At 49.0% G+C, this 15,460-nt stretch overlaps 1 protein-coding gene across 1 annotated transcript in view; it reads right to left on the reverse strand.

Moving 5' to 3' along the window:
- The window catches only part of RAB11A (RAB11A, member RAS oncogene family), a 295,563-nt gene that overhangs the window by 99,669 nt on the left and 180,434 nt on the right, over positions 1–15,460 (reverse strand). Inside the window, exons 3-4 of the mRNA XM_069624255.1 lie at positions 12,128–12,321; positions 1,674–1,754 (exon numbers count right to left, since the gene is read on the reverse strand). Coding sequence (XP_069480356.1) covers positions 1,674–1,754; positions 12,128–12,321 — 275 coding nt within the window. The remainder of the gene's footprint in view (positions 1–1,673; positions 1,755–12,127; positions 12,322–15,460) is intronic.

Raw genomic sequence — 15,460 nt, forward strand, 5'->3', positions numbered from 1 at the left:
CATTTTCCTTCGTACCGCTCTGTATGCTGGGGAAGGTGGCGAGGCTCGGCTCACGCTTGGGTATGCTTTCTCGGTCGTCGCCTTCTCATTTTGTCGGGGCCCTTGCCGTACACCGGCACTGACGATCAGAAGCTATTGACGCTTCCTGCAACAGTGATTTCGGCATCAGTGTTCAGGCTTTGCTCACCTTGCTGCACTTGTGGTCATGCCACCACCGGGTACCTTGCTCCTTCTTTCCTTCTCGCAATGCTTTCCTTGTATCTGCACAGGATGGGCCTCTGGCGTTTTGTACTGGCGTTCTCCGCCTTGCTGAAAGTCGTGGGCTCCGCGACTCGCCTACGCTCCCCCTCCAGAAGGCGTGATTTCAAGGGGCTTCCCTGGCACACAAAGGTTGCCTCCTCTCTAGACTCAGCTCAGTTAAATATAGGTCTATTGTTAAAGAGACATCTTTTTCACATGGGTTTCCCTTTGCAGTGCCTTCAGCCAAATGAAAATGGGTCACATTATTTGTTATAATAGGCAATCCTACGTATGTGGCTATAGTAGGTGGTTTAGGCTGTTCCTCATAGGAACGGGTGTCCTTGTTCCTAAAGGGGGAGCCCCACTTGCCTCGAGCTGTAGGGAGGGTCTTGAGGAGCAGGCTCCCCACCCTAGCCTCAAAGTGACAAGTGTCTTCCTTGGGGAGAAGGGACGAATAGCTGTGCTTCGTAACAGTATCTAGAATCAACCAGTGATTAGGAGCTACCACTGGGAAACGAGGAGCTAGAAGAGCATTTTGCAAATCTAATTTCCACATAAGCTAAAAATATATAATTTTGTCCATTATGTATGCCCTTTACGATTTAAATGTTGTAGAGATGAGTTCTAATGTTTATTTCTAGATTGTCCCAAACACACAGAGTTAAATTCACATTGATGCAGAACAAACGCACCTGTTTGCCTATTAAGCTAAATGTAGCTCCATACAGCTGTGGTGTCAAGCTAACCAGGTTTTTTTAGGCTACTAACATGAGTTAAATAGCTCCAAACTCCCCTCAATTTCAAACCCTGGACATGATATATTGTACCTGTGAACTCTTTCTGATGGTTTAGCCCACTACTTACTCAATTCAGACATTGCCTCTTTTCCGTGCTTATGTGAGATGAGCTTGGGTATATCCCATCCAAATTCGTTTTCGACAGTTTATGCTTTTGTTAAAGGCTGTGTTTGTCTCAGATTGCTGCAAATCCTTGAATGCTCAGCAAAAAAAGTTGAGGAAAAAATAAATAGGATGTTGAAGAGTTGGAGGTGCATCCTAATGGCAATGAGACACATTCCTGCCATTCACCATCATGATCTTCATGGCACTGGGGTAATCAAGGTGGAGCATTCCCAAGTTCATCTTATCCTCCCCTGGCACACGCATCACTGCACTCCATTGGAGTTCTGCGCTTCTCTGGAATCAAGCAGAGTACACTGCTCGTTAATTGCAAACCTCCATGTACAGTTCTCATGGGAATTACCATTAGTGCTGTTAATGTCTCAACACCACATTAGACAACCCTTTACAGCAGATGGCAGTTCCTAACAAGAAATCAAATACCATCTCTGATCGCACTAGAACTATAGAGAAATGGAACCCCCGTGATTGAGTGCCCAACAAGCATCTAAAATCTCTGCGTCGTTCCCTCACCTGTAAGGATGGTCTGGAAAGCAGCTTCTACGTTGGTGGAATCCAGAGCAGATGTCTCGATAAACGAAAGGCCATTCTTTTCTGAGAGCAAAAAGACAGGTAGTTTAGTGTGGAAACATTGCTTAATGCCACACTCTACTTTTCAGCGCTGCCAACAGTGAAGGCATTTCTATAAAAAAAATTGAATGCTTGCTACGTTAGTGGGTACATATTACTGGCAGGCAAGATTTGTGAGCCATTCATGTTAGAACACATGCAATGCTTTAAAGTATGAAAAGTAGCAAAGGTGCAAATTCTTTTTTTATGATACATTTGATTACAATTTAAAAAAAAATAGTTTATAAATTAAGAGAAAGCAACGCAAAAAAAGGAAGGAAGTGTTGTGCAGCATTAGGCATATAGAGATCTGCAAAGCAAAATAATAAGTGGCTTAATTTTTAGCTAGAAGTTGAAGACTTGCAATAATATTGAAACATCACCAAATATCAGCCGGCCCGTTTTACAATATCATAGTGGAGAGTGTTGAAGGCGTTATAATACAAGGAGGAAAAAAGTCAGGGCATTCAGCAGTATACTCCACCCCGGAAAGCAATGCTCTCTACCTCATCCAGAGATTTGCCTGAACTTGTGGCTCAGAGTTCAAAAGCACCTCACCTATACATGACCTCTGGCCGCCATACCATTACACAGACCCATTTTGCTAAAATGAAGCATTCATGTACAGAGTAAGCAGGGATTACCACATTTCATTGGTCTGTCAGACTCGCTATTCACAGAGCATAAATGTTCATTTCATTCATTTGAATCTAGCGTTCCGGTCCACCAATACTGGACATGCTTTTCCCTTGTTCGACCTCTATATCAGCTCGCCATTTTATCATTCCAGCTCCTAGTACTTTCATTATCTGCGATTGCTCAAGTTAACCCACTTTAGTCAACTCTTTTGCTTCCTTAGACAATTTAGCAAATTTCAAAATGGTCCCAACGCCTTCAGGATCGCCAATCGCTGGGGAATCTTGTCTAAGCTTTAGTGTTATTAAGGAGACAGTTGGAAATAAACAGTCTCACACAAAAACACGTGTAGAGCGCACAAGCATGAGTGTTTCAACAAACAATGATTGTGTCCACTAACTATCCCTAGTCAGAAGCACACCCTATCCCTGTTGGGTGGTGGTGTCCCCTAGGTCAATGCTGGTGCGCCGCCTATCGAATAGGAGTGAGGGACTATCCCCATTGCTACAATGTATAGATAACAGCGTATTTAGAGTGGAGCCTAATCCCAACCTTTTCACAGTCTGGACATTTCACAGAGGAACATTTCCATTGGCTATGTGCCATTCTTTAGTCACCCCCTAATGAAGTGTGTGCACGGATTGCAAGGTAGGGTATGTAAAATGTGCATTAAAAATTTCCACAAAAGGAATTCGTTTTTCTGGCTGTTCAATATTTCAGCTCCAATTTGCTTCCCATATAAAAGGTTAGATCAAGTACATATCATCAGTACTGTGTCAGCGAGACAATTGACATATATATTATAAGTTACTCATTGTAGTGACTAACGTACTCTTAGTCATTAGTCCCCTTTCCTCCATACGTCCCAACATCCTCCTCCCTCCCATTCCCTCTAATAATACTGGTGTCATTAGGCAATGTTAAATCTATTGTTGATGCGTAAATGGGGACTGAGGTGTGGTGCCGGAGGGCGGAGTCAGGGCAGCGCATGCTCCCAGGGCTGCACCCCTGCGCTCCTCTAAATTTAAAGGGGAAGGTTTTGTTCTGCTGAAAAATGTTCAGTCTCCCGTCCCTTGGAAGGGACACCCATGCAGTATGGAAGGAAGGGGACTAAGAGTATGTTAGTCACTACGGTGAGTAACTTATAATTGCTCTTACGTCCCGTCCCCTTTCCTCCATACTGCATGGGCGATTACAACTGAATGTAGCCCCAGGGAGGAGAGAAGACCCTCCTTAAGCAAATAGGTTCTTGAGAACCGCCTGTCCGAAAGCTGCATCAGATCTAGAGCCGGCATCCAAACAGTAATGCTTGCAAAAAGCAGAGCGAGTGGCCCAAGTGGCCGCCCTGCTTATGACTTGCCAAGGGACATGGAGCTGGAATGCAATCGCCATTGCCTTGGCCCTGACTGCAAGGGTGTGCATGTTGGCCGGAAGCGGCTTGTGCTGGCCCTCGTACGCTTCCTTGATGGCTGAGACCATCCATCGGGATATGGAGGCCTGATAGCCTGGGTCTTGAGCCTCCGAAAGTGACAAACAGGGCATCGATTTGTGGAAGCCCTTGGTCCTGTCCAAGTAGAATTTCAGGGCACGCCTGACATCCAGGCAGTGCAGCACTCTGTGCCTCGTCCTTAGGATCAGCAAAGACGTAGGAAGGACTATTTCATCGTTCAAGTGGGAAGCAGACGGCACCTTGGGCAGAAATGCTGTGAGTGTGTCCGCAGGACTACCTGGTCTCTGTGAAAGGTAGCATATGGTTCTGAGGCGACCAGCGGCGCCTACGAGCCAAGGTGAGACTGACTGTTAGGCTGTCTTGATGGTGACCAGTCTGATGTCCGCAGACGCCGCATGCTCAAACGGTTTGTGCACAAGGGCATCCAAGACTATGTTAAGGTGCCACACGGGGTGCAGCCTCTTGATGGGCGGGTAGAGCCCTGCAAGCCCCGTCAAATGTTTGACAATAGGATTGGAGGAGGAGAAGGTCCCCTCCTCAGAGTTCCTGTAAGACCCGATGGCTGAGAGGTATGTAAGGCAGGTGTCCACCTGCACACCAGAGTGGGCAAGGTGCGCCGAGAAGTAGAGCACATCGTCCAAAGTACATGCCAGGGGGTTGATTTCCTTGGCATCTGCCCAGTGGCAGAACCTGGTCCATATACTTTTATACTGGGCACTGGTAGTCTTGCTCCTTCCGCCCTGTATGATTTCCATTAGCCTGGGAGAGGTTGAGGTGCCGCAGCGTTACCTGCTCAGGCGCTACGCTGTGTGATCTATTCTGAGGAGAGGGGTGCATGACCCTGCCCCACTGCTACACCAGAAGCTGTGCTGGGCCCGTCGGGAGGTGAATTGGAGGAATCCGAGAGGCTGAGCAGCTCCGAAAACCATGGCCTGGCCGACCACCATGGAGCTATTAGAATGATGTTGAGCTGGCGAGGCTCCTTGATCTTGAATCAGCAGAGCGGGCGGGAAGGCGTAAGCCGTCATGCCGTTCCACTGAAGCCGAAATGCGTCGCCCAGGGAGCCAGGGCCCTATCCCTGCAAGGAGGCGAACTGCGGGCACTTCTTGTTGTGCCAGGTGGCAAAGAGATCCACCTGGTATGACCCCCACCTGTTGAAGATCTCCTGAATAACGAGGTCCTTTAGCTGCCACTCGTAATTGTCCGCTCCCAACTTGCTGAGCCTGTCCACCTCCAGGTTAGATTCCCCCAGGAGGTGGACTGCCGTAAGGTAGATGTCGTTTTCCAGAGCCCACGCACACATGCTGATCTGCACAGAGGAGGGGGATCTGGTGCCTCCCTGCCTGTTGACGTAGTACATGCTGGTCGAGTTGCCTGTCTGGATGAGGACAACCTTGCCCCCTGAGAAGTGGTAGGAATGCTCTGAGGGCTAGCCAATTGAGGTAGTATTCCTGATCCTGTCGTGTCCAGGTGCCGTGTGTGGGATGGCTAATAGGACTGCCACCAAGAGACCCAGGAGATGCTGGTACGACCATGCTGAGGTCACCTCTCTGCTGAGGAAGTGGGTGGTGGCCCTCTTGATGGCCGAGATTTTGTCCTCCGACGGAAATACCTTCTCGGAGCACGTGTCCGAGATGAGGCCCAAGAATGTGCATGGGCTGCAGCTGCGACTTCTTGAGATTGAGCGAGAAGCCCAGATCGTGCAGTGTGTTCATAAGGGCATGGGAAGAGTGGTGAACCGCTTCCGGAGATGTAGCCCTGACGAGCCAGTTGTCGAGGTATGGGTAGATGTGGAGGCCCTGCGCACTCAGGACGGCAGCCACCGTATTCATGAGCCTGGTAAAGACCCTGGGGGCAGAGATGAGGCCAAAAGGAAGGATCTTTATTGGAAATGGTAGCCCATGATCCTGAACCATAGGAAAGAACGATGGGGCTGCCAAATCGGGACGTGTAGGTACGCATCCTTCAGATCCAGGGAGCACATCCAGTCTCACTTGCACAATGTCTCTGCTATAAAAGCTGGCGTAGCCATCTTGAAATTTTTGTAGCAGTAAGAAGATGTTGAGGGTGGAAAGGTCCAGCACAACTCTCGGGCGCGCCTGGTGGTTCTTCTGAATGGCAAAAGTCCTGGAATAAAAGCCCAACCCTCGCTGGGAGGCTGGGACTTCCTCCACTGCCTGGCTCTCTACAAGCGACCGGATCTCCGCCAGAAGAGTTGCTGTCCCAACCTGAGGGAGTGGAGGAGAAGATGGGATGGGATGGGTAGGCGGTACCCCGTGGATACTATGGAGAGGATCCAGGGGTCTGAAATTCTGGCACCAGAATGTGCATGGCGAGCAAGCCTGCCCTCCACTGGAGACATGTGGACCCGGAGGGTCGTGTCATGCCTTCTTTCCCTCGGAGGCTGTCGTGGAAGGGGGACTGGGAAAAGCCCTTGCCCCCCCCCCCCCACCACCCCTCTTTTTGTTGCGTGCGCCAGTTTTGAGAATGCGAGCGGTCAGGCTGCCTGGATCTCCGTTCCTGGAAGCCGCAGAACCCTCCCTACGTATGCCCCCTGTCGGAGCGCTGCTGTGACTGGGTGGGTGTACGACTTGGGTGTGGGCTTTGTCAAGATGGATAAAGACTTGGCCGTTTGCGAGCCATTTTTCTTTTTGTCCAGCTCCTCGTCCGTGGTGGAGTGGAAGAGGTCCCCCCCAACCCCCTCGAACAGCAGATCTAATCCATGCTCCTGGACATCCGGGTTGAATTTAGTTGCCCGGAGCCAGGCTATCTTTCTCATGTCCGTGACGATACAGATGGCACGGCCAGGTGTCACTATGGGCCACAGTGGATTCCATGAGGCCCTGTGCCACCAGCTTGGCCACAGCCAGTCCCGCCTTGAAACGCGATTGGCTCTGCGTAGGGAGCTCTGGGAGGAAGTCTGCAATTGCGGCGGCCAGCATGGCATCAGCGTTGGCCTGGCGTAGATGCAAAGACGCGTTGGAATAGAGCTTCTTCCCGTACGCCTCTAAGATCTTCTCCAACTTGCCTAGTAGCGTTGCTGCTGTGGAGCTAGATGACGACTGAGGCTCGGAGTATAGTGATGCCGCAGCGATCACCGAGGAGCGTGGCTGAGGATGGGCCGATAGCAGGAGTGTATCCCCCCTCCACCTGCCTGTACTTGGCGTCCAGGCATCGATTTACCGGCTGGACCGAGTAGGGCTTGAGCCAACCCTTCTTGGCCAAGGAGACTACATCGGTGTACAGTGGAATCCCCATTTTGGCAGAGGGGCGTTGCGTGAGGACTTCAGCCAGAACCCCCTCTGCCGGCTGCTCAACCTCGGGTTGGGGTAGGCCCAGGTACTCCGCCAGCCCTGCAAGACGTTCGTGGAAGGCCTGTCCGGATCCTCCTCCTCATCCGTATCCTGTGGATCAGGAGGATCCTGTGGCGGTGGAGGAGTGGCTGGAGCCAGAGGCTGGGGTACAGTGACCGTGGCCAGAGGCTCAGGAGGAGGCGGAGGCTGGTACGGAACCGCCTGAGGAATCGGCTGGGGAGCCAGAGGCAGCGGCTGCGCCGGGACCGGGGGTGCCGGCAGACAAGCTTGTGGTGCCGTTAGCATCGTAGGGAGGACCTCCGTGATGGCGTCCTTGAGGATAACCCCCATCCAAGGTGACTTCATGAGCCGAGAAACTTCTCGAAGAACCCCTCTTCACTGGCCGGAGAGGTGGTAGGGGGTACCGACTATGTAGCCGGGAGCTGCTGGAGCCGACTGCATATTGGATGTATTGTTTGCCACTGTAGTGGCTCCAGGCATTTACCCGATCAAAGTCGTGCTCGTGCGCAATTGAAATGGGAAAGCGTGATAGAGAACAATAGGAGACAACAAATATTCCATGATCCCGCATACGGCGGGATGGTGTGTTTCAGTCCCTTGGGAGCCGGCGTGGTGTGAGCTATGTACAATATGAGCATCTTTATGTGCATAAAGATGAGTCACCTCTAGGACAGAATCCTTCCTGTCAATGCAGTTTCAGCTGTCGCGATCTACTCGCGCAGGCCACAGTTAAGTCGTTGCTAATCAAAGCCACGTGCGTCCATATGATGCTGTGTTCTCCAAGGGGTGTGTGTCTGGGGGACGCAGTCCCTACTACAGCAGCAATTTTTGAATTGTCAAAAATGCTGCATCTACGTTGCATGATCCTTGCTAGTCATATATTCTAATGTCTAAAATTGACATGTAGCATACGGTTATGTAGTTTTACTAGTTCTAAGCCAACACAGACACGTGCAGACGCTATTCCTGTGTTCCTTCGTTTTTATGCGGCAACAGTGTGGATATACCATTGCTCCAGATTTAAAGTCAGGCACATGACATGCAGAAGTTGATATTATAAGTCTGCATTTTAGCGGCATCAATATATAGATTCTATTGGGTGTCAGTAGATCAAACATGGCTGATCGCTTGCCTAAGTGCCATGTTCAGGGCTGATGTCTTTGGCATTCAACAGTGCCTCGTCTTAAGAAAAGGTTATTCTGGATTTTGCTGAGTGGCTCCCCTATGTGCCCTGGCACAGGAGGCCTCCGGCGTACAGGGCGTTTTCCTTCCATAATTGGTGCATGTTCAAGGAGGAAGCTCTGCATTGGGGTTCTGCCACTGCAGTTTATATTATTCCCCTGAGCACACTCGTGTATCTTTAGAGGTTAGTTAAATACGCGCTCCATAAAAAGAGCACCCACCGTATTGGTAGTGTTCAGCTCCACTTCTGTCATTCGCATGGGCATATACTATGCAGTTTACAATGCTTCATTTGTCTCTGCTTGTTAGTTAACCTGTCTGTGTAACCACCCCTTTTACAGAGATTTTACGAATGTTATTACATCATTGCCAGTTTATGCAACTATATTTCTTCTTTGAGATGATGTTTACAGGTTTTGAGGCGAAAAATCCATTGCTCTCTTTTCAAGAGCAAATTTCCAAAATTGCCACCTCTTCGAGGGGTTTTTATTTTTTCCAGAATGGTCCACTTGCAGTCTTCAACAGAGTGGCCCAAAGCCTTAAAGTGGGATACTAGAGGGGCTGTCAGTCTTGAGGTTGATACAGGACCTGTGTTCGATCAGTCTTTTCCTAACCAGTCTTACTGTCATTCCCACATAGTGTAGTCCACAGGGGCAGGTGAGTAAGTAAACCACCTCTTTGCTGTTGCAGTTAGTCAATTTCCTATGCCACAGGGTTTTCCAACATAAGTCTACGCTGGTACTCCGGTTGGTTTTCCCACACATTTCAACAGCTGCCGAAGGGAGAATGGCTCGATGGTCGGCTGGTTCCCCAGATGGTATGCTGGCTTTCCAGTCCCCGATCATCATCATTGGTCTCTTTTAGAGTATGGACTAGCTTGTCCCGCAGGTTTTGTCTGTTAAATCACAAAGGTCGGCTGTGCCAAGCTGCTCGATCCAGTGTTCAGTATTGGCCACAGTTTCTTAATTTCTCTTTTCAGTACATTAAAGATCGGTGAGTAACTGAACGCTGCCATATTATCCTTTGCTGGTGCTTTCGGATATTGCTGCAGGGTTTTCTCCATGGATATGTTTTTAGCTCTCTTCCAGGTGCTATTCACAACTTTCCTGGGGTAGCCTCTCTGAACCAATTGTTTTTTCACAGAGCATGCTTGTAAATTGAAGTCCCTCAAATTCATACAGGCACGCTTGTATCTCAAAAACTGTCCAAAAGATAAGTTGTCGTGCAATGCTCGTGGATGATAACTAGAGTATGTGAGGAGCGAATTGTAATCTGTACTTTTCTTATACACCTTGGACGTCAGTTGCGCATGTTGTACTGTTATCTGTAGGTCTAGGAAATGTGTTTCCTTTTTGCTAGAATCAATACTGAAGTTTAGATGCATGTTCCAGCCATTGAACCAGTGATGAAGTCTTCCACTGACCCTTCAAAGATAGTCAGTATGTCATCTATGCATCTGTGCCATAGGACAATTCATTGTATATATGGATTAGTTGGGTGGCTACTCATGCTCTACTTCAAACTGTTCCATGTAGAGATCCGCTAGACTGGAAGCAAACATGGCTCCCATTGCGGTCCCCGAGATTTGCTGATAGAAGGTATCCTCCCATATGAAGTAATTCTGTGTCAAGGTGATCTCTGCCTGCCAGTTGCATAATGAAAGACCATAGACACTGCCCAGCTTTGTATCTGCTTCCAAGTGCCGTCTCACCATATCCAATGTCTCCAGGTGGGGGATGCTGGTATAAAGTGCCTTCACGTTCATAGTGACCAGCCACTGGGTTTCAGTGTTAAATGGTAATGTCGTCAACAGGTTCAAAATCGCTGGAATCTTTTACAAAAGATTCAATTTTTGGAATCTCATCCCTAATAAAGAAATACACATATTGAGAGAGTGGTTCCAAAAAGGAATAAGGCCAGACACGGTTACGCTCACCTGGTATCCACGGGGACGCCACTCAGCCCTGGTTGGTTGCCGGAACCTTCTCCCCGATTTCTGGATGGTGTCTTCTGAGGAAGTCCAGCCTGAAAACACAGAAGGCTGGGTTCACGACTGGCCGACTGAGGTAAGTATCCTCCCACCACCCCTTTGGCTTCAGCCCTTAGGCCCTCTCCTCACCTTGTTGTGGTATTTGGCGTGCTCTCCGTCCTGCCTTCTTAGCAGGGGTGCGTAGTATTCAGTGGGTGTTGGTGACAGAGTTACTTCACTGGCGCGTGCCCGTTCAAGTGTCTTTAAGGTAGGTCTTATTGCAGCAGTTTTTGTATAGCGCTGTTTGTTCTTGCTTGCCTTTCTTTTGTGATTAATAATGTCCTTTCTTTCTCCTTAGGCGTGCAGGAGATTCGGCGTGGCGTACTGGTTGGTTTGAGCACCGCCGGCAAATGAGGGCGCGAGATGTGTGCTGTAATGCGGTAAGTAATGCGCTATGCGCTGCACTGCTTTGTCTTGCCTTTGCTAACCTGTGTCTGCTCTCTTTCTTACAGGTCGCGGTCCTTCTCCAGCGGGTGTGGAACTCCGGAGCGATGCCGGCCAGGAGGTGACAAGCTAGGTAAGCTTCTTGCGATGTTCGTGGCTTAAGCAACGCTGCAGTATGCCTCGTCTAATGTCTTTCTCCTTTTCAGGGTGCTTCGTTCCGGTAGATATGCGGTGCCCAGAAGAAGCTATTCACTGGAGAACGGATGACAGGATGGAGACTGCAGGTAAGATTCTATTAATGAGGTTCCTTTTGTCTCCTCTGCAGGCTCGTTGCTCTGAGGCCCGCGGGTATCAAAGGACACGGGGAGCGTTACGTTGCAGTCCGCAAAGCGTGCTTTGTTGCTTTGGTGTGGTTTAAATAGCGTCCCAACAAAGTAGTCCCAGACCACCACACCCAAAACACTATACCACATAGCTTAGTTCTTAGGAATCAAGCTATGCAAATGCCTCCATGTTAACTGCAGGCCCAATGAAAAGTAGTCCCCCTTCAAACATGTTCTCAACAATGAATATGAGCCTGGTGCCAGAGGCGCCAGGACTGACTCCAAGAGTGTCTTGGGAGTGGATGAAAGGCCCCCAAGGCCTTAATGGAGCCCCGAACCCTGACCTTACCTGGCAAGTGGGCTTTCCAGTGGGGGACTGGGGGTAAGGGTCGTGACAGACACCATTAGCCTTCCTGGAGGAGGCGTCATGCCCTTATCAACTTTAGGAAGGCCATAGAAAGCAGGCAGTCTGAGAAGGGGGGTGTCAGGAATGCAGCTTCCCTCTCACTGATTTATCCTTCCACTAAAGCTTCTTCAACAGTGGGGGATACCAAAGATCTAATGGCAGGGTCTGTGGGCAACATCCTGTAGCTATTAGCATCTTGTAATAGTGGATTGACTTTGTTGATGTAGTCCGTCTGTTCCATTATGACCATGGCCCCTCTCTTATCGGCCAGTTTGATTACGAGCAGTGTTGGTTGCTCAAATCAGAGTGACCTACTGGGGTGCATAAGCAGAGATTTCCATGAAACTCATTGCTGAATATAGACATCAGGAATTTTGGGTGGCTAAATGATTGTGGTGGCATGAGTGAACCTATCTGCACACTGCCAATTGTATGAAAGATAAGGATTTGCAGAGGATTCCTGGCCGAGTCCATACAACATCACTCCCTTAATCTCAAACCAGTACTCGCCTTACAAGACTCAATCAACTTAGGGGGCCATCAGAATTACTAGAAGCATCAAAAGAAGATCAACAATGTATATATATGTCCTTTTCCTCAAGTTTCTCTCAATTTCAGGATGCTTTCACTTACCGGCAAAAGCACGAGCCTCGTCGGTAGGCACTGCCCGCAGGTGACGCAGGTCGCTCTTGTTGCCCACCAGCATGATGACAATATTGCTGTCTGCATGATCTCGCAGTTCCTTCAACCACCGTGCAACATTTTCGTAAGTGAGATGTTTGGCAATGTCGTACACCAGCAGCGCTCCAACTGCACCTCGGTAATACCTGGAAGGGAAACCAGAGACTGTTTTTGGAATGCAGCAAGTTCTTACAGTGAAGCAGGTTTGTAGAGCAAAGCCCAGGAGATGATCTGATATGGCATTAACGCGCCTATGCACAAGTGTTTCAAGGGGCAACGAGGCAAGGAAGGGGGAACAGAGGAACAGAGACAGATCTTACTAGGCCAAGTAAAATTGCGATTGCGCGAGGGGAGGGGAAGTGCCAGGGGAAAGAGGAGGGCAGTGCTGTACATGGGATCAAAACAATAACAAGAAGTGCGGCCAGCAGATGTCAAAAGTACAGGTAGGGGGGCTGTAGGGTTAAAGATACTGACTCAAGTGCAAGGGTTGCCGGGAAGCAGTGCGGGTGTGCAACTGGGCGGGCAGGGACCTGGGCCCGAAATCAGAGGGTAGCCAGGTGACCAGTGCAGTATCAGACAGAAAAACAGCAGGGGAGAAGGAAGAGAGAAGGCAGACGCAAAGAGGAAGGTCTTGAGTTGCTTCTGGAACCAGAGATGCTTCTCCTCAAGTGTTAGAGAGGCAGGGAGGCTCCAGCCGAAGGAGATCTACCACCAACTCGTTGCTTGGAGAAGCGACTGACCCTGAGGGAGGTGGAGTGAAGAGCTTAAGTAGGAAGCTATTTACGAAGCGAGTTGGAGGTATTGAGGACCCAGGCCCATCACTCAATCTTATCTACTCTGTTACCACATGCTACTAAAATGTATGAGAGACCATTGTGAAATGATGCAGCATACATAGCAAGTTAATTTCTTTTTTTAAGAGCTAATGTACACCCCCCACTGGCTTCTCCACAGCTTTCTTTCTGTTATCCTCTCTTTCCAAAGATGCATATTCAAATGGAAAATGCACATTCATATAATTCCACATTCAGTGCTCCACATTCTCATTCTTCAGTCTCTTCAGTATGAAGAATACTACACATATCCCTTTACACATTTTTCCATACAATATCAAATTATAAAATAAAAAAACTGAACACAAAAAGCAACAAAATAAAGAAAATTAGAATTTTTCTTTAACTTGCAATGTACATTTGAGAATAGCATCTGAACAGTTTTTCACAAAAAAAGTTTACAACATTGTACATACATCACCCTTGAAACAAACCAATAATCAGTCTACATACTCCTGCAGGTATGAAGGTCTGCAACACTCTTGGGTGATCACAGTTATCTTTATTGCTTGGCGCATTACTTGACCTCGACATCTCTTCATTATATACACTTGGTCTGACTGTGGCAAACTATTGCTGTTCCAGACCTTACTGTCAGGTTTTTACAGCCCCTTGATATAATTAATTTATAAAGCGCCTGTACACTAGAGTTTCTAGGTGCGACATGACAAGGAGGAGGGTGGTGGGGGTACAGGAGGACAAAACCACAATGTTACTAGGCCTTGTGTCATTTGGATTGCGCAAGTGCTGGGAAGGGGGTGGGGAGAAGTGTAGGTAACTCTATAAGTGCTGCCATTGGCTGGCTCATAAGTGCAGAGAGAACAAGGACTGTAGGGTTGCAGATAAAGACCCTTAAGTGCTGGGGGAGCCTGGAGGCAGTGCAAGGGCAACTGGACGCCTATGCCCGGGTTTCAGTGGGTGACCAGTGTGCGGAGCAGTCAGGAACATCGGCAAGGGCGAGGAAGAGAGAAAGCGGAAGCAAAGGTCTTGAGTTGCTTCCGGAACCAGAGGTGGATCTGCTCAAGTTTGAGAGAGGCAGCAAGGCTGTTCCAGAGGGAGGCCCCAGCCAAGGCAAGTTCTAGCCCCACTCTCTCATTGGAGAAGCGATTGAACCTCAGAGTTGGAAGTGGATGACCGGAGGGCTTGAGAAGGAACGTGTCTAGGAAGAGAAAGTTGGCGGTAGCGCAGCCCCAGGCCCGAGAAAGCCTTGCGGACGATGCAAAGGGTCTTGAACCTGATCCTTGCAGCCACAGGGAGCCAGTGGAGAGATTTCAGAGCTGGAGAGATACGATCCCTGGGCTTGGATAAGTTGTAAAGGTCAAAGAGTTGAGGCAGAAGATTTAGAAAGCAGATGATGCAATAGTCCAGCCTAGAGAGGACAAGGGCTCTGGAGACAGTGAGCTTCTGGTGGAAAGTGAGAAAAGGAAGAAACCTCAGCAGGTGCAGTTGATAGTGAGACTTCTTAAGAGACGTCAGAGATGTGAGGAGAGAGTGGAGCCGACGAGGACACCCAGATTCTTATCCTCACATGAAGGAGCAGGGTGGGTGGCAAGAGAGGACAGGAGGGAGCAGGTGTCCCGATGAGGAGGACCTCAGTCTTACTACATTAAGGCAGAGATCATTGGCAGGACACCGTCCCTGAATTTCAGTCATACATTGAGGTATGAGAAAAGCAGCAAAGGTGGCTGAGGGTAGCCTGAAGGAGAGCTGGGTATCATCCACATAACACTTAAAAGTTAGAGCAGAAAGCAGCGATGAGGTGGGCAAGAGGTGCCAGGTGAAAAGCCAGGGAGAGAGGTTAGGCCCCTGGGGAACACCACAAGTAGAGAGAGTGATAGAAGAGAGTTAAGGCCCAAGTTGGACCTGGGTGGGTTGGTCAGTGAGAAAGGAGGTTAACCAGGCAAGGGCCTGACCAGTGATACCCAGGTTGTCTGAGGCGATTGAGCAGGACGGCGTGGTTGACCGTGTCGTAGGCAGAGGATAGATCGAGGAGAATGAGGACAGAAGGAAGGTTAGAGTGAAGATTAGAGAGCAAGTCTTCACGGGTGTTCAGGAGAGCAGTGCTTCTGGCGGCTCTGAAGCCAGACTGGTGGTCGTGGAGACAACCAATAGATTCAGTGTGAAGATTAAGCTAGGAGATGGACACCTTTTCCAGGAGTTTTCGCAGGAAAGGAGTGATGGAGATTGGGCAACAGTTAGGCAGAAAGGAAGGATCGGCAGAGGGCTTCTTGAGAAGGGGTGAACAAGGGAGTGCTTAAGGGGGCAGGGGAAGGTTTGAGTGGCAAAAGAATGCAGAAACCTTGCAATCTTCCCACAACTAACTGATTCTTAACAACTCAAAACTCCTTCCTTCCTCATTTGAGGAATTTTAATATGTACTATTTGTCCTACTTCAAAAATCCTTCCTTTTGTGGCATTCCCGATGACAAAACACTGCTTACTGATGCTATAT

Source organism: Ambystoma mexicanum, chromosome 11 (assembly GCF_040938575.1).
Source record: "Ambystoma mexicanum isolate Mex_15411 chromosome 11, UKY_AmexF1_1, whole genome shotgun sequence".
Lineage (NCBI taxonomy): Eukaryota > Metazoa > Chordata > Amphibia > Caudata > Ambystomatidae > Ambystoma > Ambystoma mexicanum.